Here is a 24,260-nt window from a genome sequence, read left to right as displayed (position 1 = left end):
TGTGTGTGTGTGTGTGTGTCAGAGACAGACAGCGGGCTTGTCTTTGTGTGGTAGTGTCTTGTGTCCTTGTAAACACACAGTTTGCTGATATTGAGCCGTCTTTGACAGGGATTGGGTGTCACTGTCTTCATACCTTTTGAGAAGAGTTGGCTAATCCATCAAATCTGCCACTTGGGGCATAAGCGACACAAAAACGGCTGTCGGAGACAACGCTCTACAGAAATGAGTGACCTTCATAAGCCAAAGGATCCAGTTTAACTGGGTGGGAATAAGTGTTAAAATGAGTCATCCTTTTCGGAAATGTTGTTACAGGAACTTGATTGTGCATAAATGTTGCATTTGAGGGCAGTGTTAATCAGGAGCCGGGGCAGAACAGTACGGTGCATCGTGGATTAAACCAGAAAACAGAGACCATGGCTAATACGGGTGATCCATGGAAGGTTTTTCCTCACTGCATTTGCATGTCATTAGCATGCATTGCACTGAAACAACACAGTGGTGTTGGAGGCATCATCAGACCTTGCCTGGCTCACTCATGCTTACCAAATATGATGGCAATTTCCTAAAGGAAGTTCATTGTGTCTTTTAAATATATATATATATATATATATATATATATATATATATATATATATATATATATATATATATATATATATTATATTATATTATTAAAATCATTTACGCCATTATGCATTCCATCATAGGGGCCTTCATCCCAGCTTCAGTTAATTGGTTTGAGTATGGGGTTTGCTACGTGTCTCTCCAGCTCTCCAGTAGAATATATTTTGCAGCTCCAAAATGCTCAAAAGAGGGCTTTACGTAACTCCTCACTTTAAAAGTACAGCCGTGTTATGTAATCTCATGTTCTACTTTACTCTCTTGCTATAGAATTGATAAAGTTCCTGTGGCACGTATATATGTATGGTTTTTCAGTCATGTATTAGGTTCAGATGTCAGTATGTAAAAATCTATTATTTGTTAACCTAGCATTAAGGCATAGCTGCTGAATTTGGCTTTATTACTGCTATATATTTTTGGAATATGGTTCCTGTGGCTCAGTGGTAGAGCATTGTGTTAGCAGCGCAAAAGGTTGTGGCTTCGATTCCCAGAGAGCACACGTTAGGTAAAATAGGTATAGCCTGAATGCACTCAAAGTTGCTTTTGAGAAAAGCGTCTGCCAAATGTGTAAATGTAGTCTTGTACAGCTAGTGCTATTTTTACAGCAGTGAATTCTACTCGTCTGTAGGAGGCTCTAAACTCACAACACAAAAAAAAACTACATACAGTTGCTTTAAATGTGTAGTTTACATTGGAGCATTGTAATTTTGGTTTTTAGAAAAATTTGTCTTGAATGATGCATTATAAATTATGCATTATGTAGTGTACAGATGAGTACACTTCTGGGATTTATTAAAGGGGGGGTGAAATGCTCGTTTTCACTCAATATCCTGTTAATCTTGAGTACCTATAGAGTAGTACTGCATCCTTCATAACTCCAAAAAGTCTTTATTTTTATTATATTTATAAGAGAAATATAGTCTGTACCGATTTTTCCCGGAAAAACACGAGCGCCTAGAGGCGTGACGTGTGGGCGGAGCTAAAGAATCACGAGCGCCAGTAGGCTTTTGCGTTGAGAGCGTCTGGAAGCTGTGACACAGATCCAGAGGCTGATATTTAACAAGAGCAGCATCAGCAAAGGCGTCTCTATGTAGTATGTACTGAAACTGTATATATTTGCTTAGCGGTTTTGGAAAATGACTAAGTTCCACTTGATGTCGCCTTTTTTTTTTTTTTTTTTTTAAGCTGTACATGTGGAAAGTGCAGTTTGATGACAACATCGCGTGTTGTTTACTTGATGTGCTTACGCGCCGATAGCTAAGTTAACAACACAGAGATATTTGAAGCAGTTTTACTCACCGCATGCGGTTTCAACACACAATCGTGACCCTTTTCGTTGGGACTGCATTACCCTTAAGAAATAAACGATGTGCAAATCCGAAATGCAGGGAACAAACAAAAACACTTGCCCAACTCCGTTGATGCTCTGTAAAAATAAACTCCATCCACTGGTCCCTTAATGCTGTTTCTCTTTTGGTAATCTGTGCAGGGTTGTCTTGCCCTGGAAACCAAAAACACACTTCTTTTGTGACTTTTCGCGACGCTCTCGCTCTGATCAGGCTGTGCTCAGCCTCTCTCTGCTCTGCTATACGGGAGCGCTCGCTCTTCCGGCAGAAGTGCCTCAGGACCCATATAAGGAAATTCCGCTCCATCTAACGTCACACAGAGCCATACTCGAAAAAAACTTTCCGAAACTTATGACAAACCGGAAGAGGTTTTTTTGGAACAAAAATACTCCTTCAAACGTACAACTTAATTTTTGAAACTTTGTCCATGTTTAGCATGGGAATCCAACTCTTTAACAGTGTAAAAAAACTCAGTATGCATGAAATAGCATTTCACCCCCCCTTTAATGCTAGTTAATTTGTATATGAAGTGTACTTTTATATTGTTGAAATTTTCAGTGTGAACAAACTACTCACAAAGTACACAAATTGAGACACACTTAATGTTTCTGACATTGCACTTGGCAGTACCCAGTTAAAAATGTTGGGAGATCTTAATTATGGAGCAGTAACTCTAGAATCTGTGTGATGTGGCATGTAAATGAATGTAGAAAGAAATTCTAGCACTAGATTTCTCACTAGATAAACTGAGCAGGTCTCTTCACAGGTACAAAGGTCAAAGATAATCCTGCTTGCTTTTGTTATTATAGATTATAAACTGAAATTATAGATTTTTAGGCACAGTAATTTTTTTTTTTCATTATTGTGCTTAATAAGTGTATATTTTTAAAATATTGTTAAAACAACGACGTCTTAACACACATTTCCATAAACCTCTTACACATGTATTTACAACCTAAATGAGGAAAGCCTCAATACACCGTCTGTTGCTGTCTGCACAGCCAGACACTTCCACTTTGCCTGATCATCAACATTATTAGTCTGAGAGCTTGAATAAATCATGAACTTTTGCAGCTGACCAAGTATTATGTTAACTTTAAAGATGATATCTGCAAGAAGACACTGTTAAGATAGACACAGTGGTGATCATCCCTCAGTAGATGCATTGTGTCTGTTCATCCAAACAGAAAATCGGAATAAGAAAACATTTGTTTTATGGTCTTAGGATTGCCAGCAGTTAAATGGTGCAATTACGACATCATGTATTGATACAGTTTTGTGATGCACTTGTGTGTTCATAAACCAATTTTAAATGGCTAGAAGGTTGTTGTAGAAATCACATGATAGATAGTGGGTTTACAAGCTGCAGTGACTCAAGCAAATTTTCAGGCTCTGTGATCCTGACTTTCTGCCTTTGATCACTCATTAATCAGATTTAACACAGAGTAATTATAAATTTAAGTTAGTATTTAGGGATTACCATTAATCGACGCACTATTGCAGAAGCAGATGAAAGCGAGTTTTACTCATGACTCACGCAGTTTTGTCTTTGATTTAAATGAATTCACACAACCTCTCACATCTAACTTGACTTCCCCAGTGCAATTCTTAGTTCATCAATATAGAAAAAGCAGTTTAGCGCTAGTGGACTAAGCGATTTTTCAAAGGTAATTGTTTTGCCAAGACCATGAAACTAGGCCAAAGTGTATCATGCGCTTAATTATTCTGATTTTAATTTAATCTGTGCTCAAAGAAATAAAAGCTGTAAAATGTAATTTTATCATTTATTTTCTTTTAAGTACAAACAATTTTCATAAATATTTCCCTTGCGACCTGTAACCAAATGAGCAAATAATTGCTTTTCATTTTAAAAATATGCAGGTAAACACCCATTTACATAAATACAGACATTTACATATATTCTGTGCTGTGCTGCCATTTTATTCATTATTTGTACAGTTTATTCAGTTATGTATGATAGCTGCAAATCAAAGTGTCAAATGTCATTTATAAAACACAATCACCTAAAATCACACTTTAGGGGAGTTTTCATTGCACATGACAGGATTGCCAACAAAAGCATTTTTTTTTTTTTCTCTATTATGATATTCATGAAATGTACAGGAAAAAAAGAGACAAATCTCAATAAATATAAAAATATTACAGTGTATAGCTGGCTACAGTAACCCACCTGACATCACATGTGGTATTTTTGCAGTGGTACAGTGATATGCATATGTAAACATTTTCTTTTTCCGAAAGGTACGTTTTTCTCTTTAGGGACTTATTTGAATAGTGTTTGTAAAAATGAATCATTAATAAATAGTTAAAGATGTCAACAGCTGTATGAATCCGGCCTGTCTCTTGATGCTGTTAAGTTCATAATTTCATTGTGCTCCACAACTGTAACCTTGTTAAGGCCTTAAATAGGTCTTGAGAAAACACAATGTTTCACAACGCACAGCGTTGTTTTAATGCTCTTTTTCCCCCAGGCAGTACTCTTCTTATTAGACTAAGAGTAGTAGCGTTTTTACAAACTCTGAGAATGTAATAAATGTGTCCGCTTAACTTATTCTTCCATTACAAATTGCACAGAGTGGCTAATCATGGTCTGTTCACTACCTTTTGCCAATCTCATTTTGTCTGAGGAACTGAAGGTTGTTGACGCTGTCGGCTAGCTCAGGATACTGCTCCACCGACAGCACGTAATATCCATCGTAGCCTTGCACTCGTCCAGTGCTGAGAAGCTGCCTCTTCTCTCCCTCAGTCCATAGGCGGGATCCTTCCTCTCCGTTTCGCACCCGCTGCTGCTCCTGTGCCCACATGATAGCGAGAGCCCTCTGTCGGGCCAGCTCCAAAACACGCACCCTTTCCTCATCCAGAGACGCCCCGTAGCGCACGTGCAGGGTGAGAGCCCCCCTCTGAAACTCCACATCTGCGAAGCGCCGGGTGCGGCCACCTAGCACAGCTGTGGACTGCGACACCGTCACGTTCACCGCGTTCTCAAGTTCTTTCCGTCCGCTAGTAAGCCGCAGCGCTGCCAGGTCTGCTTCAGGAGAATTCATTTTAACAAAGAAGTGCGTGTCTCTGCCATCTATGATAAAGTGCAAGTCTTTCAAGTAAAGTGCGCCACTGAGGATGTTGGCAACCTTGACGCAGTCCTCATTAGCCAGGCTTAGTGCGCGAGTTATCACAATGCCCTTGTAAAGGGCCAGCATGATCCCGCGACCTATCAATGAATCGCTTGAGGCAAACCACAGCCAGGGTTTATCAGCCCTTTGGCTATGGCCGAACTCAACCTGTGGCAGATCCCCAAATGTTAGAAATGCTTCAGCTTGTCGAATGACATGCTGCTGGACTGCAAAGCTGGCCTACAAAAGAAGAAAATAAACATTTTATACAAACGTGTGGCTCTAGTTCCATTCTAGTTTCAGATGGTGACATTTTTTCTTTTCAAAGGGATACTACAAGAACTCTGCCCACCAACATGTGATTGGTATAGTCAACGCTACAAAAAACAGCTGTCAAACATCAGCTCCAATGTCATAGATGGTAGAGTCTAAACTGCAGTATGTTTGATGTGATCTACCCTTTTACCATTTTTTTTCTCCTCCCTTTTTAACTCTCTTATCACATTGGCAAAGGCATTTATTTCAATAAAAATAAAGGAAATAACCATAAATCAATACATTATCAGGGTCCCCGCGGGTCCTTAAAAAGTCTTGAAATGTCTTAAATACAATTTTCGATTTTTAAGGTCTGAAAATGTCTTGAATCCTGGAATTTTCCATATGAATGTCTTAAATTTCATGTGGGGTCTTAAATTTCATGTCCGACTCGTCATTTTTATTTATTTTTTCAACCGCAATTTGACCAGCACAACATTTGGGGGCAGCACTTCGTGGGTGCAACCTGCATCATACCATATGTCACATACGAGTAAGTGATTGATGAACGCGTAGCGCTGATGGTTCGCCACCACGGCATTTTGCGAAATCGCAAGCATGGGCAAAGACGATAAAGCTGTGGACAAGACCATGATTGTCAGGTCTCGCTATCTTGGTTCTCAGTTTTTGAGCACCTCAATGGCAGAAGACTTGCTGGAGCACTTTAAGGTAAGACTCTAAAAGTAACATTTAAAATGATTTGAATATGTTAAAATGTGTTTTTGTTTCCTAATGAATATTTGGGACAAAAATATCGATGCGTCCCAATTCTTGGATTGATTTAATTTTTTTTTCGAATGCGTTGCAAATTGATTATGAGCTTAGTTTTTGCAGATGGAGCTCTAGGCTAGTTTTTAACCGAACACTCAAATGCTCACGAAGAGCGCTCGTGCGTTCTGCTGAGTCTGAGAATGTAATTGATATATTGCTTTTATGACGCAAGATTAATGTAAACGCCCCACTGCAAACACCCTTGTACTTCGCTTCAACCTTTTCGAACTTTATTAATTATTATTTTATAGTAGGTTCAAGTGGTGTGTGTAAGGCATCTAAAGCACGCAGTGGCATCTGCTGTTAAAAACTAAACTAAGAATCGATTCGAGAGAGAATCGCAATGCATTCAGAAAAATTGGAATCGATCCAGAATAATTTCTCGATTAAAAATGCATCGATATATTGTCCCATCCAATCAGTTAAAAAAATTTTGTGGGTGGGTGACATCTAGGCATAGGACTACTGCATTATGGATGGAAGGCAGTGCTGTAAATAACTTTATTGTATAAAGCATTCAATATGCATTATGCTTCTTGCATATTTTTTATGTGAAAAGTAAAATTTAATTGAATTAAATAATGTAGCCCAGTTCATAATTAGACTCCAAATATCTGTTTTGTGCTTCTCAATTTTAGGTTAACAACGTTGACACTGAACCCTATCACATAGGCCCAATTCGTGGGCATTCACTATTATGGCTTAACTTGTTTCTCAAACCTTTTTTTCTTTCAAATCAAGGACCACTTAGCCAATAAAAAAAAAGAAAAGAAAAACTTGACATATTTGGCTTAATGAGCATCCCTAATGCATGTACAAATGCAGGCCATTTTAGTCTTCTGAAACCATGGCTAACTTCACCTGCTAATAATGTGCATGATTAGAAAACAAGTCATGAGAAGTGAATTGGAAATGTACAACGGTGTCACAGTCCATGTCAGTCATTTTTGGTTGATGACTTTTGCTCACAGACCTCTTTGGTAATCTGGCATGCCTCCAGTGGTCCCCAGACCACAGTTTGAGAATCACTATTTTAGACAAACCATCTAATCTGAGTGAACATGAATAAAAATGTTATCATTCTTGAGGTGGACTTTGTTTTGATTTTATTTTTTTATAATTTCAGGAGGGCACCAAGGAACTTAATTTAAGGAACATGCTTTCTGTGTCAATGGATGGACCCACAGTAAATTGGAAAGTCATAGATCTCCTACAACTGGAACATGCAATAAATTTCTGATCCTGATCTTTCCTACAATTGTCTGTCATTCATTAGGTCTATGCATAGATTATTGTATGTGCTTGCATTTATCTGTGTCTGAAACGACATAGAAAACACTAATCAGACCCTGAACAACATTTTCTTGGGGGAGAACCCCCAAACCCAGCTCAAGGCTATTAGGCAGCAACATTTAACCATAATTTAGATCAAGTATGATGAAATGGGCTTTTGTAATGTCCTGGGGCTGTCTTCCATGTCTTTTTCAAACTGCTATGAGGGGCCAGAATTTAGAAATTACCTGAAGTACCTTAAAGGCTGATAGTTTAAACATAGTCAACCATGTCAGGGTTGTAAGGTCAATCAGCACTTGGTATAAAAGTTTTTGTGACCCTTTGACCTGTCTTGAGCGTGGCTGTGGTGAGTTGTGCCACACTAATGCTTCGCCACATCAATCTGTGTTGTCGGACTGAACATTTTCCTGTATTTTTGTTTAGATAAAGTCTTAAATTTTCCCTTTAGAGGACTTAAAAAGGTCTTAAAAGTCATTAAATTTGCTGTTAAAAAATTTGAAGATACCCTGATTATTATTACATGCTGCAATAACGTACTACAATATTGAGGTGCAGATAATTGTCACTATTTGCATTAAGTAGTATAAATAACAGAAAATCCTGCTGTTTTAAAATAGTGTAATCTATAGCTTTTGCACTTAATGTCAATAGCATCTGTTGCTAAATATAAAATTTACACTTAGTGTAGGCATCCATTGCTATCGGCACTGTAAATAGCTTCTATCACTATTTACACTTTTAGTAAAATATTTTTTTTAAATTAGCATTCATTTTATTTCAATTGATTTTTCATAGTTTTAGTTTTAGTAAACTATAATAACCATTATGCTAGAATGTGGAGATATTCATCCAAAAATAAACTTACTGTCAGGTCGTCCCACACTTGGCTTTTGGCCAACTCGTAGGAGGCTTGTGTCATCTCAGAAATGGGGACAGGGAAACCAGGGATACTATTATGGAGATGGAATCCAAATGTGACCAGCCAGCTGTTCACATCTGTAGCAGATATCAATGAATAAATTTAAAATCATAATTTGCATGGGGGAAAATATCAATGTATAGCAGATATATTACTTGCAGGACTTGCTGCAATATGTGGATACAGTAGATGCGGTGAATCCATGCCATACCTGTTAAGTAGTCTCTAACTTTCTGCACTTTACTTATAGGGTTGTTGTTTCGGAACATATAGAGATTAAAAGGGCCTGGATTCTTGCTTATTTTCTCCCACTGCATGAAGTCAGGTGCAGTCCAGCGACCCGACATGATGTCATAATCCCGGACTCCAAAATGAAGCAGTTTTGTTAGAGGGTCATAAAGTCCTCCATGAAACCCAATCACCAACTGGATATCAGGATTGGAGTCTGAGTAGACTTCGCCATAAGCCGTATAATGAACTTGCTTGAGGAGGACACCATCGCTGCCAAAGACAGCCAGTGGCGTTCCTATGTTATCACAGGCTATGTAGAACTCCGCTCCACTGCTGATCTCCATTGCAAATAAGTGACCCTGCAGGTCGTAGTATAGAGATGTAATCTGTGAGCTGGAATGGTTGTAGACATGCGTTATCCTGCTTGAGTAGCTTAGATCAGCATAGAAGAACTGCAGGTGTTGTCCCATGCTGGACTTTGTGGAGACTCTTCTTCCCAAACCATCATAACGGTACTGGACTGACCAGCCACTGGATTTACTGTAGACACGTTCTAGGTGGCCATTGGAGTTGTACTGGAAGATCTCAGAGCCTCTCTGGCGAAGAAACCCATCTTCGTCCAACTCATACTGTAGGTCTCCTAGACGTGTTATGCGGTCTCGTAGGTCATAACGTAGGGGCATGATTCGTGCACTGTTTGCTGGACTCAGCAGGTGTATGTTCCCGTTTAAGTCATAGCTGTAGCGCCATGTCATTTTCTCATTGAGGTAGACGGTCTGCAACTGTCCGTCCACGTCATATTCATAGCTATACTTGGTGGCATTGGCGAATGGGCCAATCTTCATCTCCCTTTTGGTGACTCGCCCCATATCGTCATACTGGACGGTGATCCAGAAGAGCAGAGAACGAAAGAGCTCATACTGAATCTCTCGAACCCGACCATGCCCGTCAAGGTGTTTGGTGTAAGTCATTACAGACGTAGAGATGATCTGGTTGATGTCATAATAGATGACACCAAATTTGCCGAACTGCTCCACCTTCCCTGAGATGTCATCATACTGATAAAGGTCAATAGGCAGGGGGGTTTCATTGATGACCCCCTGAATACTCGTCACACGCAGACTACTGTCATAAGCGTAGTCGAAGCGAGCGTTTACCATCCCGTCCTCGCTGAAGCGGTAGATCTGCCGGTCTACCAGCGGGCCGAGCTGCCTGTATCTAATGGTGCATATAAAACCCTCACTCTGCAGATTGACTGTCTTCAGCACACCTGCTGTCTCATCGTAGGTGAAGCTGACGCGAGTGCTGTCGTACAGAACCTCTGAGAGTTTGTTGTGCCAGCGGTACCGGTAAAGGACTCTCCGTCCCGTGCCCAGCTGTGCCACTCTCAGGAGCCTCCCATCCTCACTGTAGTCTACAGCAACAGAAGCGTTGCTCTCAGGCATATGGTAAAGGTTGCGGTAGTAAGACACAGAGCGTATGGTCTCCATAGTGTATCGTGCCACACTAGGCATAGTGACTGCAGAAAGGCCTCCCTGAAGGTCATATTCAAAGACATATTGCCGCTGACTCGCCAGTATCAGGACAGTGGACTAGAAAGAGAAGAAAACAACTTGCATAAACCAGGGAGAATTAAAATTAACTAACTGTATGTCAATTGTCACACTAGTTGGGTAATCTTCACAACCTTACAAACCAGTGTATTCATAATAGATAATACACAAAAATAATATGTGACCCTAGACCACAGAACCAGTCTCAAGTCGCTGGGGTATATTTTTAGCAACAGCCAAAAAACATTGTATGCGTCAGAATTATTTATTGTTTTTTATGCCAAAAATCATAAGTATATTGAATAAATCTTAGTTCCATGAATATATTTTGTAAATTTCCTACCATAAATATCAAAACTAAATTTTTAATTAGTAATATGCATTGCTAAGAACTTGATTAATCATGTCTCTAGTTAATGAAAGTGAAAGTGACGTGACATACAGCCAAGTATGGTGACCCATACTCATACTCTGCATTTAACCCATCCAAAGTGCACACAGACAGCACTGAACACACGCCGTGAACACACACCCGGAGCAGTAGGCAGCCATTTTAGACAGGGGTGCATGGGGAGCAGCTGGGGGTTTGGTGCCTTTATTCAAGGCGGGAAAGAGCACTGTACATTCACTCCCACACTTTTAATTCCTGCAGGGCCAACACTCAAACTCACAACCTTTTGGATTATGAATCCAACTTTAACCATCAGGTCACGACTTTCCCCTAATCTTGATGTGGTCAGCTTCTAGGAAAGAACAGCTTGGGTGTAGATCCAAAATGCTTTCTTTTGTGTTCAATGGAAGAAATAAAACATCATGTGGAAGGTTTGTTTTTTAAAGGATGCATTGAGTAAAGGTGGTTAAGTCAGAAAAGCTTTACATTGGTGGTAAACTGTTTATATGTGGCAGAGTCTACTGACAAAACTCTTGATGTCTACTGCATATCGAAGACATCACTAAAAGCAATTTCAACTGGCCTGTACCTTCTCCAGATAAGTGTAGCTCCAGGTCTTCCCATCAGGAAATGTTCTGGAAAGCAGACGGCCTTGTCCATCATACTCGGCCCTCTCTGAGACAGAGCCCCAGTGTATGGCACTCAACTGGCCATTGCTATTGCGGGTGAGGTTGACAGGCAGCAGCTTGCTACTTGGCATCCAGAGAGTAGGTTGACCTGCTGTGTCATAACCAATCTTCAGAAGGAATTTACGGTGATCATCATAGATCTTTTCAATCCTCAGCGCTCGGTCATAATCAACAGACAAAATGTTCCGTCCATTTACCTTGAAGTGCAGGCGAAAGAGAGACACAAAATTGGTATGGCAACAGTAAAATGGCAGAAAATTGACTAGCAAATTGGCAGATTTTTTCATCTGTCAGAGTTGCCTTGGTTTCCGCCAGAAAGTTTGACTTGGGAAAATGAGTCTCATGATTAATACCGCAACTTTATAAAACTAAGTGGCTCAGTGGCACATTCAAGCTATTAAATCATCTTCCAGTGTAAGCAACATATAAATTTTAGAATAAACTTAACCACTGTAAAGCTTTTTTTGTACTCCTAGGTTAGCTGGGTGCCAAATTTACTTAATTGATCTAATTTGTAAGAATTTATATCTAAATAAAAAATATAGCAAGAAAGCTTGCAGGATTTTTAAACTGCATATTATGCCAGGTGCCATTTTCATGCCAAATTTAATTAGCAAGAATTCAAATCAACATAAGTATTTCAAAGAAATCGTGTGTGAGTTTTAAAATACCTGACAAATGTCAAGTGCTTTGATTTAAAAGATTTAAGAACAACACTGTCCTATGGTTTCTTTTAATAGGAAATATTTTTAAATGATTTATTTGTCCTCGATATTTGGGACTTTATTACGTACTCGTAACTTGCGTCCAAACACTGTGACCTTCGTCCTCGTCTGCTCTTTGCGAAAGCGCCATTCCACCAAGTTTTGCCCGCTGTCATCGGGCAGGGTCATGTTTCTTCGTGCCAGTATAGGAGAAGATGCGCCAGCCAGAATGTGTGGCTCAGTCTGGTAGTGAGTGTTCATTCCATTGGCATACAGAATCCACAAGGAACGGTCATAACCAATCACATAGTTGTTCTTCAGCTGATCTGCAAAATATCAAAGACAACATAAATGGCACAGACAGAAAGGCTAGAAAAAAATAAAAAATAACATGGAACACGAGGCTTACCTTGATGTAATGTGAGGACATTTTGAATTGCTGACTGGTTTGTAGTTATAGTTGCAGCTTCATCTCGTTCAAAACTTTCTCTTTCTACTGTAGAGACAGTATCCATGTCATAGGCCAGACTGGTCACCACTCCAGTAGGAAAAGTTACATTGGTCAGTCGTCCTTCTGTGTCATAGCTGAAAGAAATGTATAAAAGCCTACATTTAATGCAAACCATATGAATATGCATTTTTCCACTGGTCTATCTGTCTTAATGTTTATATTACTTCTGTGTCATGATGTTGTTCCCTAAAAATGGTTCAGGTCCTTTTCCAAATGTTCACCAAATATATTTACATGGAGTACTACTGAGATCTAATCATTTTAATGTTATACTTTTATGATTTAGTTCATTATTAGCTTGAAATTAATAACGTAATTTAATATTTAATGCAGTTCATGTTGTTAATTACAGCAAATGGAATATATTTTCTTACCATTTGTGCTTTTACATTGATATGGTACCAGATTATCCCATTTAAATCAATGTGATAAACGAGTTAGTTTAAAAGTAATCAAAAAAGTAGTCAAGATTATATTGTGTAATGTAATGGATTATGTTACTAATCACAATTTTTGGCATGTAATTTGGAATCAGTAACAATTTGTGATTAATCTACCCAGCTCTTTCTGTAGCCCAAATGGTGCTGGATGAATTCGAGCTGATTAAATTCTTGTTAAGTTCACTGACCCTAAATTTGAGCAATTATAGGGATGTTTGTCCTGGCAAGCAAAGAGTAGCGAGCAAAACTGTCAAACACTCTTACTCATAGAACGTTGTCCATCCATTGGCAGTGCTCTTGGTTGCCAGGAGACCACTGTTGCCATGGTAAGTTAGCAGCACCTGTTCACGCCCCTGTGTGCCAAGGGTCTTCAACCCACCACTCGAGCCTACAGTTAGCCAAATAACCTGGTTGTCAGGTGCAACGATGCGGACAGGAAGGCGGCTGGCATCCCGGCGAATCCGTAGCGTGTTCCCATGACTGTCAGCCACCGAGGTCAGATCTCCCTCATTGCTATAGCTGAAGTTATATTTGAAGTCTCCAGTGATCAGGTTGGCCGTGTGCTGGTGCGTGCCATTACTGTCAAACATGTACACTTCCTGCTCCCCAGAAGATGCCACTTCATACAAGCCCATGCTGTTAAGTGCAGGCTTGTTTTTTCCAATCACTCGAATGCGAATGTTTCCCAGGTCGGCTACATACAGGGTTCCATCCGGAGCTGCCACAAGAGAGGACGGCCCGTTCAGCCGGGCATCTTTAGCGAAGCCGTCTCCTGTAAGGTAACAATCACAGTTGACGTCGGTCTTGCAGTCGCAGTCTGAAGGCGCCCCCGCCAGGTGAGTGATCTCGCCATCTGCTGCCACGCTGCGTATGCGGCTCATCTTCCTCTCGTCTGTCTCCGCGATATACAGCTCTCCACTGAAGGAGATGGCGATGGCACTTGGGGATTCCAGATGGGTATGCGTGGCTCGCTGTGTTTCTGTCACCAGGATGTCTGTAGAAGGCATGGGGCAGTGAAGGGGTCTGCCCGCTGCCACGCTGACCTGCCCCTCCTCAGTGATCCGCAAAACCACACTGCCATCCAGCACAAACAATGAGTTATCCATCGGACTAACAGCCAGATCTGTCGGCCATTCTAAAGACACCTACAGGCAGATGAATAAGAAAAAATTATTTGTTGCCATTATAGTTTATATAACTCCACTTCCATTTTGGGATAGACAGATATTAGTAAACGCTAGTTTTTAATCCTACCCGCATACATAATAGTTTTTTAATCCATTATATTTCAGGCTGTATAAATTATCAATAGATATTTTGTTAACACCAATGTAAAAGCTTTAATGTTAACATTAAGAAACAACAATGAAGAATATTTTTACAGCATATGAATTTAGATTAATGGTATCTTCTACATAATATTATATTTTAAAAAATTATAAATATATAAGGGGTTTATTATGATATAACAACCAACTGGACGTACATTATCATGCTTATTACACAGCTGCTTGCCACATAAGTAAATAATTAGACGCAAAATATTGATTTGAGTTGAAATATTTGAGCGCAAAGCTTCTTTGAGGACAGCAGTTGCGAACAAGCAGCAAATTCAAACTAAACGGACATTTAAGGGAAATGGTGAAGTCAAACAACTTAATACAGAAAATTTCACCTCAAAAATAATTAAGGCAATAAAATAATTAAGACAAAAATGTTTTAAAACCTTACCAGTTTGTTAGTTCTCTTATAATCCATTATATAGTTCAAGCAAGAGTACAGCGCCGACTTCTGTTACTCGGATGAGCCTGTGTTATTAGCTTTTACCGGTTGTTATTGAGGGGTAACATACCTCTTAATGTCGCGACTGGCCAATCAGAATCAGGTATTCCACAGAGCCATGTAATAAATATATATATACGGCTGTCTGTCGACTAAAATTTTAAATCTAATTAATTACAGGGTGCTGCGATTAATTAGATTAATTAGTTTTCACCCCCAGCTCTTAATGCATTGTGTTTCCTTCAGGAGCATCAGTGAATACTGAACATTTTTTAATAGTTGTGTTTGAGTCCCTCAGTTGTCCTCAGTGTGTAAAGATGGATCTCAAAATAATACAGTCACTGCTGGAAAGGGTTCCAATAAGCAAAAGATGCAGGAAAACTGAAGAATTTGCAGGACATGGAGGATTTTTTAGTGTGTGTGTGACCCTCTTTGAAATCCAGGCTAAAGTCTCAAAATCTAACTATGAGATAACAAGCATTAACGTTTGATTTCAATCTTTAATTTCACTATGATTTCAATCTTTGACATTACTGTCCTTATTCAATGATACACATATCAATGTTACATTTTCACAGAATGTTCTTTACCTTATAAAGGATGATTTTATATAGCAAACAGTAAATCACCAAAAATGACTTTTTTTTTTTAGCTTTTTTTTTTTTTTTTTTTTTTTTTTAGAGTTTTCACATACAGGGTCATATCTATTTATTCAATAACTTCTTATATTCTTGTTCATTGTTAGTTTAAGATACTGATGCATTTGTGGTTTTGTGTTAAATTTACCTTACTGTAAACTGTTATCAATACTTATTTTTGTACATTTTGAGTAAAATATTTCTGTTCAAAAAATATTTTATATGTCCCATAATATATTGTGTATAAGAGTATTATGTCTAGATTTTTGCATTAGTATTGTATACTAAAACACACACACAACAGCTAATCACTGTGGCACTGCACTGTATAGTTAAATTAGATTAAAAAAAGTATAATTAAATCTGAAATATGTACTACGACCAAAACTCATGTAGGTCTCTGAATGGATCATGATAATTGACTTGAGTGTGTTGATTTGAGCAATTTGAACTTTTCACCTGATGGATGTCCATAACCGAGTCGCAGCTCAGGGGTCGAGCAGAGGCAAGGTCATTGGACCCCAGCAGGGTGGAGATGATGCCGTTCTGATCCACCTTCCGGATCACGGTCCCATCCACAAAGTAGATCAGTCCGTTCTTGTCAACGGCGATCCCTGGAGAGAAGAGAGGAAGGAACGGAATGTGCGGGTCACACAGCTGTGCTCTTTGCTTGCCTGATCCAGGCAGCGGGTACATGTGTCGTGTTTGGCTTCCCATTATTCAGGTCACTGCAGAAAGCATCGCCCTCAATTATTCACATCTTGCCTCCCACTGCTGAATTATTTCTTAAGGAGAAAGTGGAATAGGATGTATTAGAACATCCCTCCCTCCCTCTTGCATTTCAGCCTGTGTTCGCTCTCTCTCACTCCGTCTCGGTCTGTCCGTATGTCTGCTCAGGGTATTTGACAAAAGCATGGAGTGGGAAAGCATCAAACCCACTTTTAAACCCAAATTATGAAAGTGTGGGTTGCTATAGTAACCGCGGCTTGGAAAATGTGTGCCTAGCTGAGAGGTAGCACCGAGAGTTTGTGTGCCTGACAAAAACACTGAAGTGAACTGACGTTATAGCAGAAATCTCAGTCTCAACCGAGGAAAATGCATGTATGCATCAATGCCTCTGACTTTTTTAAAGTTGCGACAGCCAGAATATAGATCTCTGCGCACATCCCATCAATTCCACACTTTACGTACCCGTCTACACAGGAAATATGATACCTAATGTATCCATCTTTCAGTGCGTGAATTCGTGTGTGAATGACATTTCATTGAAAAACAATGAAAACATCTCTTTTTCTGCACGACGAGATTATATGCTGAAATAGGTTGTCTATATTCACCAGACAAGTGTGACGTTTTATAATTTATGTCGGTTAAGTAACGAATCGTTCAAAGCAGCTTCATCAATCCGTTGTGTCTGGCTCAGTCAAATAATTTAGTGCCTATCCCGGGGCTGTCAGTTCCCATTTCCCTTGTTGAAGCGCCAATCAAAAACCTCACTACATAATACAGTGTTAAAAGCTCACAGAGCTTTGGGATGAACTTTCATGTCAATCAAAGTGTGTCGTACGCCTCAGAAGATTCATCGCAGCCATTCCAGAAGTTTGAAGAACCCATGTTTCTCAACTTCTTCCTTGAGAAGAATGCATGACCCTTTTGATTATCAGTTATAATGATCCTTTAATAATACCTTTGGGTCCTGTAAGGAGAGCCTCAGTGGCTGGTCCTCCGTCTCCACACTGAGTTTCATCAAAAGGCAGACAGTGATCTCCGGTTCCCACCACAACCTCCACGTTCTGCTGGGACTCAGAGCTGGCCATGAGTGCCTGTGGGCTGTAGATGCGCCTGGAGTTGGTGTCGGACACGTAGAGCCGCCCCGTGATGGGATCCGTGGTCAGGTAGTAGCGGTGAGCGGGATTGTTACTTGGGGGAGAGACATATAAACAGTGGGAGTTATGAGCGAAGACATTAATCTGCTGTCAAGCCGAGCCAGTGCGACTCATAAATTATTGGTCTGACATTGCATTTGGAGATGGCAGATGAAATGAGAGAATGATTAGAATATTAATATCATTAAAGACGTTGAGAGAATCGCAGCATGTTTTTTTTCGCATCTATCAAAAGGGTGTGAGCTCCTGACAGATGGGAAAAAGAAAAAAAAGAATGTGTGAAAGGGAAGTAAATGTGATGTGACTGGAACGTATTTGCGGAGGCTGTGGTGACGACTTCAAGACTGCCAGATCATTTCAATCATTCCTGTTCCCTTGTGGGGAAAGGTTCTCTGCGATGTGCTGATGATATGCATATCTTAATGACTGTCAACAACTGATGGCTTTTCAGAACGCTATGCTTATTTGCATTCATTAATTCTGTCTCCCAATCAGCCTGCTCCTTTCTGAATGAGTTAATGCGGCCCCTCCAGACATGCCATTAGTGGTTAAATGACCAGTCGAGTCGAGACTTTGTGCATGTTGGTGTAGAGATCTGTGACCTTCTCCTCTGGGATCAGGCAAATCTTTTCACGTTTTATCAAAAGTGGTTTTAGGGCAATTCTTGCAGGTTGAGCATACTCTATGCGATCGATATCCTGGTCTATTTGGAAACCAATTCACACTCAGAAGCAATGGCCTGTGTAAAATCCACATGTGAAAATGTGAAACAGTGGTACTTCTTTAAGCTAGAGGCCCAAAGTGTCACCCACTGCATCATAATCCAAAGTCCTCTTACATATAGCCTCAGTAAGTCTTTTAGGCAGTCAAAAAAAGGTGATGTGGAAACATCTCTCATAAAATGTGCCTTGACATCATCTGGGATTAGTAACAAACCTGTGTTAGCTTTCTACAGACACCCTTTGGTCATTTCCATAAAAAAGTGCCCTAAAATGTTGCAACGAGTGATGTTTGTAGAAGGTTGCCCATTTAAAATTCAGTACACAATACATGCATGTCTTTTAAAACACCGGCATTGTGTTACATTTACTAAATGTAACTTACCTGTGCCTGAAATCCTTATTTCTTTGGGTAGTTTGAAAAAAGGAGGGAAACACATTGTAAGAACATACAGTATGACAAGTTTAGATAAAATAGTATACACTTACTCTATTTAATTTACATAACCAGTTGTCAGTCAAGTTCTGAGCACTACTGTATTTATTCTCCACAATTCTATTCTGAGTTTGCAATACCTCTAAAATTAGTCCTTAACAGTGTTTTCATTTTATTTCTATAGAATTTTAGTATTTATTCATAATTGTAATAGTTTTTAATTAATAATTTGATTATTGAATTAATAATGTTTGAACATTTTGAGCTTTGATTTATTTTTGTTTCAGTATTTATTTTCATCTCATTTTTAGAAATCTTATTTTTATTTATATTTACCTTTTTATTTTAGTTGTCATTTGAGTTATTTTAGAACTTCAGTTTAAACAAATATTTCAGTTAACTGCTGCAGCAAAATTATAAAAAAATGTATTTAAGTTTTTCTTCTAATATATATCTTTATTTTATTTTATTTCAGCTATACTTCAATTAATGACATTTATTTGTAAAAACAACATTGATTCTTTGAACACTGTATATAACAAAATGTTGAAATAAAATTTGGTAACACATGACTTTAATGCATTGCATGAACTTACTATTATAATAACAATACATTTTGTATAATTATATGCAAGTTACCCTAAACCAAACCCTAATCTTAACCCTAACCATATAGTAAGTCCATGTAGTTAATTAATATTAATCAGTACTTAAATGTATAACACATAACAATGACACCTTAAATAAAGTGTAACCTAAAATTGTAAAATTCTATTGTAAAATTCTGTAAATTTCAAAGAGAGTAGATTTTAAATAAAATAATGTCTTTGACAAAGTTTACGTTTCTAACAGACTGAAGCACAACACTGTCAAAACGTCTCTAAATTCATCACCTTTCAAACACTGCTTCTACTGCTATCAAAGCTTTGTTTACAGATTCACAGCATTCAACAATAACTTTCAAGACAATTACTGTCAGACTTCAAAAATTGCCTGCTGTGAGAATTGGTGTCGACATTATGCAAAATTTCAAGGCCTCCTTTTTATGAGGACTATAAAGTTTTGTGGATTAAAAATAGTTATGCTTTTAAATGTTTTGTAGAAAGACATTGTCTAGACCATGCCTCTCAGCATGCTGTGAGTAGTCACAAAATCTTTCCTCAGGTACTCTGCCAGATTTCCGTACAGCTGATTCGCCCGTCTAGTTGTGCTCACTCACCTGAGCTCCATGACACTAGTGACATTGCCTGATGGATAGATGCGTCTGATGTAATTGAAGTCGCCAACAAACAGGCTCCCGTCGATGCCCCATGCGAGAGCAACAGGAGCCAGCAGTTTATTTCCCTCCGCCTGCCCATTACAGCTCGGACAGGAGATGCTTCTGCGTCTGCCATTACCCATTATGGTGCTGATGATGGGAGGAAGCTGGGAGAGGAAGACGTTCTCACCATTTCCCTTATACAGGATCCCTGAGACACCAGGGAGAGTGGGAGAAAAAAAAAAACATTCTCAAAAATTAAGATTTTCAGATAGACTCAAGAAGAGAAAATTACTACTACTAATACAACTAATAAAAATAATACTAAAATGAAAAAATTATATTGCATTTGCAATAAAAAAAAACAAAAAAACAAAAACAGTATGCATGAACTTGATTATTCAGACAAGCAGAGAAATGCTATTCTTATCTGACTTCACAACCTCAAACGCTCTTGTAATCTATAAGAGGGATGGAGAGAAAAAAAAGAGAGAGCAGAACTTTTTTCTGGCTGTAATGGAAAGGCCTGAGCATATAACTCAACTAAAGATGAAAGTTCCTACCCTGGACATCACTATGAAAAGGGGGCACTTAGCGCTGTGATCTTCCCGAACTTCCGTTAGAAACTCCATTAATGTGGACATTGAAGTAGCACTTTGATGAGGAAGCACCAAAAAGAATTAAGCTGCTAAAGGCATCTGAGCGACCATAATGAACATTTTCATTAATATGGATGATTAGATTTCGACTTTTGAAATAAATTTGAGCACTTCTTGAGCAGTCAGTCTAGTTTAAAGCAGAATTTTATCTTTTTATTTATGTTGCTCTTTGTTATTTTGGTTTAACATCATTTTCCTTTCATTGCAATTTGAAATGGAAATGAGCAGAAGGATTAATATATTTCATCTGCAAAATAAAAAGCTATGCTATTGTTTGTGTCATTTCACTAAAAATGTTATTTTCTACATTTAAAATAATCTACAGTTATATTTTCTTGATATTTAGCATGTGAATCTATTATCTTAAAATAAAAATAAAACTTGTTCAGAGAAAAAACTTATGCCACACAATAGCAGTTTCTTTTGGCAAAACTATGATTTAATTTTTTAAGGATTATGTGTTTGTTTGTGCTGTCGAATCAGGGAAAATCTGTTCTCAAATGTGCAATATCCCCAAAAAAAAGAATACGGTCCTCAGGCATTAAATGTACGAACCAGAGACATTTCGATCACCTGAGAGGTGATTGTCTACTCAGCTGTGTGCTCTATTTTCCAGTCCCTATAATCTCAGCTTCAAAAACCTTTGATCGCTTCAATCATTTCAACACCACTTTCAGTCCAAGACTGAGCAGAGGAGCTTGGGTCATTACAGATAAATATTTCAGTCCTGTGAAAATTTAACTTGTTTCTTTTTGGGGTTGGCTTCAAAGAGGAACTTCAAAGGGAAGTGCCATGCCCAGGGCCATAAATTATTCATACTGAGCAACATGTTAGACTTCCAACACTTGCTTTGGCCTATTAATCACATCAATAACACTGCACTGAACTCCACTCCCATTGGCTGGCCACTACAACTCAAGTTCAGTAACTAGCTACCTCAGTGGCTACAACCATCATCTCTGCTTTTGTAATTGGTTTAGAGGCCGAGTTTTATTAAAACTAATAGGAGTCTGAAAATGTTCAGTTTAAAATGTCTTGTCAAGGCTCAAGGTTCAGCCCAGTTTCAAGTTCTCTTTACTTTATTTTTTTATTATTTGTGCAAGACAAACCAGTGTCAGAAGCAGAGCAGAGAGACCTTTTTGCTTGTTTCTATTGGAGGTTGGTCTACTCCACTCCGATCACGGAAATTGCAGAAAATAGACTTGTTTTCTTTTCTTTTTTCTAGGTAAGTTCTGGACTAACTCTTTTTTGCAGAGGCAGTTTTAATTAGCATACATTCAGCATAGTGTGCTTTAGCTGTATAGCGCTTTATATTCATACTTTATGTACTGTATATAATTCCTTTAACATAGAGTGGTTTTAGGCTGGACGATATATGACGATGTATAACAAGGTATAAATGATCTCAGCATTCAGATCTAGCCTTATTGTATTTATTTTGTGTAGCAGATATATCAGACAAATGAGTGAATGTAATTAAAGTCACAAAACTGAAGTAATTTCGTTGTTTTTCACTGAAAGATCGAGGTATGGCATTTTAATTAAACAATGTGAGACTGAATGAAAAAAAATCAATAAAAAGAATTTAAAAGTTGCATCTTCAGATACATCCCCTGTTAAAAGCACCAGCTATTAAAAAACAGCCATACACATTCAGACAGAAATCTTCGGCTTGTTGCATTGCATATTGCGCTGTTTTGACCGTCCTGCCACGAGCATTGTTTTAAAATGGTATGCCATGCTAAAGAAAAAAGAAAATATTTGAAAACATGTCAAAAGCATATAATTCAGTCGCACTCTGTAATAGCTGTTTTTGAACAAAAGGAAAGCTGAATGTGAACCTGAAAGCAGGCTAATAATACAGGCCAACTACATGATTTGCAAAATATGTAGATTTGTGCCTATCCTGAAATGTATTCTGTCACTGTGTAGACAAATCAAGTGCATCCAGTGCCAAGTCGCATCGGGCATTCCTCTTTAGTGTGATGACTGTCACTTTAGCAGCAAGAGTGGTAAACTGTCATTGGCTGATATCAGCTGTTAATTCACAGAGAGCTTAAAATGACCCCAAACCCTCTGCATTCTGAACTGCATGCGAATCATGGCTAATGTCTTCCCATGTGCAGCTAAGCAGGGGTGCATAGCAATTGTCCTGCTTGATTAGGGCCTGCCATTGATTAATTGATTGAGAGGAGGACTGGAATGAAGACACAGTCCAGAGGGGATCTCGAGAAACACCCGGACCAATAGAAGCTGCTTTTCTTATTCAGAGGTCTACACTGTACCAATTAAGTAAGATGAATTGGTCTGGGTGGCTGCTTTTAAGTGTGACTCAACAACAGCCACTGACCTTGACAGCAGAACAAACCAATGACACTTCTCACTTACTCAAACTGTGTGATTGCTGCATTGCATTGCCCTAATCTTATTATGCACTGCTCACACTACTTATGAACCACTGTTCAAAACTAGGAAGAAAATAATGAACTACTACATCTACAAAGATCTGACGGTAAGTCCTTTGCAAACCCTGTGCTACAAGAACAACATTAACAATATATTGATTGTAATAATCGACATCGCTGCCACAAAGGCATTGTGGGTGGTTGCCAGGGCACAGTGTTCTGTATGGTTTCTTACTAACAATGTTCAATATCTTTAAGATACTTTGTTCCATAGATGTGATTCAGCTCATCTCCCTCAGCACAGGTCTATGGGATTAATTTTTGTTTAATTTTTCATCATCCTCAAGGAACAATAAAACTAGTTGCTGACCTCAACAAGTCACATAATTTAAGCTATTCATAGTACAAATTGTGTGCAAACATTGCAAGAACTTCCAATTGCACTTCAAACAAGGCTGGGACAAACCCAACCATTTGGTTGTTTTCAACCAACTGTTGTGTTAGATGTTTAACCCAAAGTTCTGGGCAGAAACCCAACCGTTGGGTCAAAATGCTGGGTTTGTCAATATTAACCCAGCATTTTTTTTGAGTGTACATGCAGCATCACAAAATAATTACCCTTAAAGTGCATGTTTTTCATGAGTGTTTACCATTAACATGCATGGAGGCTGTAAAATGTGGACTGATTATCTTGTGACTTTATGGTTAGACCTTTAGGTGAAAAGCAGTCGATTTGTATTGGCCACTCTCAGCTACATGTTAATGTCTATGAAGTACAACAAACTCTATAAATGGAAATTTCATTCAATGTCATCTACAGTAATGTAATGCTTATGCTTATTGATTATTCACTGAGCAAATATGCTGATCAAATAGCAATGGGATAAATAAAACTATGTTGTAAATGTCAAGCAAACAAGCTGAATATCAAATATTCTAGGTGTTCTGCAGCATTCATAAAGAGGTGTCAGACTAAGCAGTCTGCCATTTCGAAAGAAAAAAAAAAACAAACCAAAAAGGTTAAGGATTGACACCTATAATGGGGTCCAGAAGTCTGAGACAACTTTTTCCCCTAAAATTAAACTTTTAGAAAGGAACAAATAAAATGATAAAATAGAAACAGGGAAACATCTAAAATTGTTGTTCTTCACTAAACATATTTTTCCTGTTTAAAACTAGTTAAAACATGAAAATATTTAAAATGAAGTTGAGACTAAAAGAAGAATCACTAATTACATAAGCAACTTAGTAACACTGATCATGTGAACTCATTTATACTGATGGTTAATTATTCTTGCTTTGTTAAAAAGTACAATATGCTCTTTGGGTCATTCTCAAATCGTGCTGCATGATCAGGTTTTACACAAACTTGTGGAATTCACACTGCTTGTGTACTGCTCTCAAAACTACAAACAATATTTATTTCTCAAATTCAGCAAAATGTTTCAGTTCAACCTTTTCATTTAAACTCTTATGTTTTTTATTTGGATTGAAAATAGAAGCATTTTTGTATTAGCTTTGTGGACAATATCATAACATTTTCAAGATAAAGATTGTGATTA

General features: G+C 38.5%; 1 protein-coding gene across 1 annotated transcript in view; it reads right to left on the bottom strand.

The window, feature by feature from the left end:
- Positions 1 to 3,775: 3,775 nt before the first annotated feature.
- Positions 3,776 to 24,260, bottom strand: part of LOC113113325 (teneurin-3-like) — a 36,327-nt gene continuing 15,842 nt past the window's right edge. The window contains exons 2-12 of the mRNA XM_026279443.1: positions 19,596 to 19,845; positions 18,326 to 18,346; positions 17,023 to 17,255; positions 15,795 to 15,949; positions 13,180 to 14,060; positions 12,374 to 12,549; positions 12,055 to 12,290; positions 11,161 to 11,457; positions 8,608 to 10,219; positions 8,343 to 8,473; positions 3,776 to 5,338 (exon numbers count right to left, since the gene is read on the bottom strand). Of these exons, the coding sequence (XP_026135228.1) occupies positions 4,586 to 5,338; positions 8,343 to 8,473; positions 8,608 to 10,219; positions 11,161 to 11,457; positions 12,055 to 12,290; positions 12,374 to 12,549; positions 13,180 to 14,060; positions 15,795 to 15,949; positions 17,023 to 17,255; positions 18,326 to 18,346; positions 19,596 to 19,845 (4,745 nt within the window). The 3' untranslated portion in view covers positions 3,776 to 4,585. The remainder of the gene's footprint in view (positions 5,339 to 8,342; positions 8,474 to 8,607; positions 10,220 to 11,160; positions 11,458 to 12,054; positions 12,291 to 12,373; positions 12,550 to 13,179; positions 14,061 to 15,794; positions 15,950 to 17,022; positions 17,256 to 18,325; positions 18,347 to 19,595; positions 19,846 to 24,260) is intronic.

Source organism: Carassius auratus, chromosome 14, assembly GCF_003368295.1.
Source record: "Carassius auratus strain Wakin chromosome 14, ASM336829v1, whole genome shotgun sequence".
NCBI lineage: Eukaryota > Metazoa > Chordata > Actinopteri > Cypriniformes > Cyprinidae > Carassius > Carassius auratus.
The sequence above is the reverse complement of the archived record's forward strand: the minus strand, read 5'-3'. Positions and strand labels throughout refer to the sequence as shown.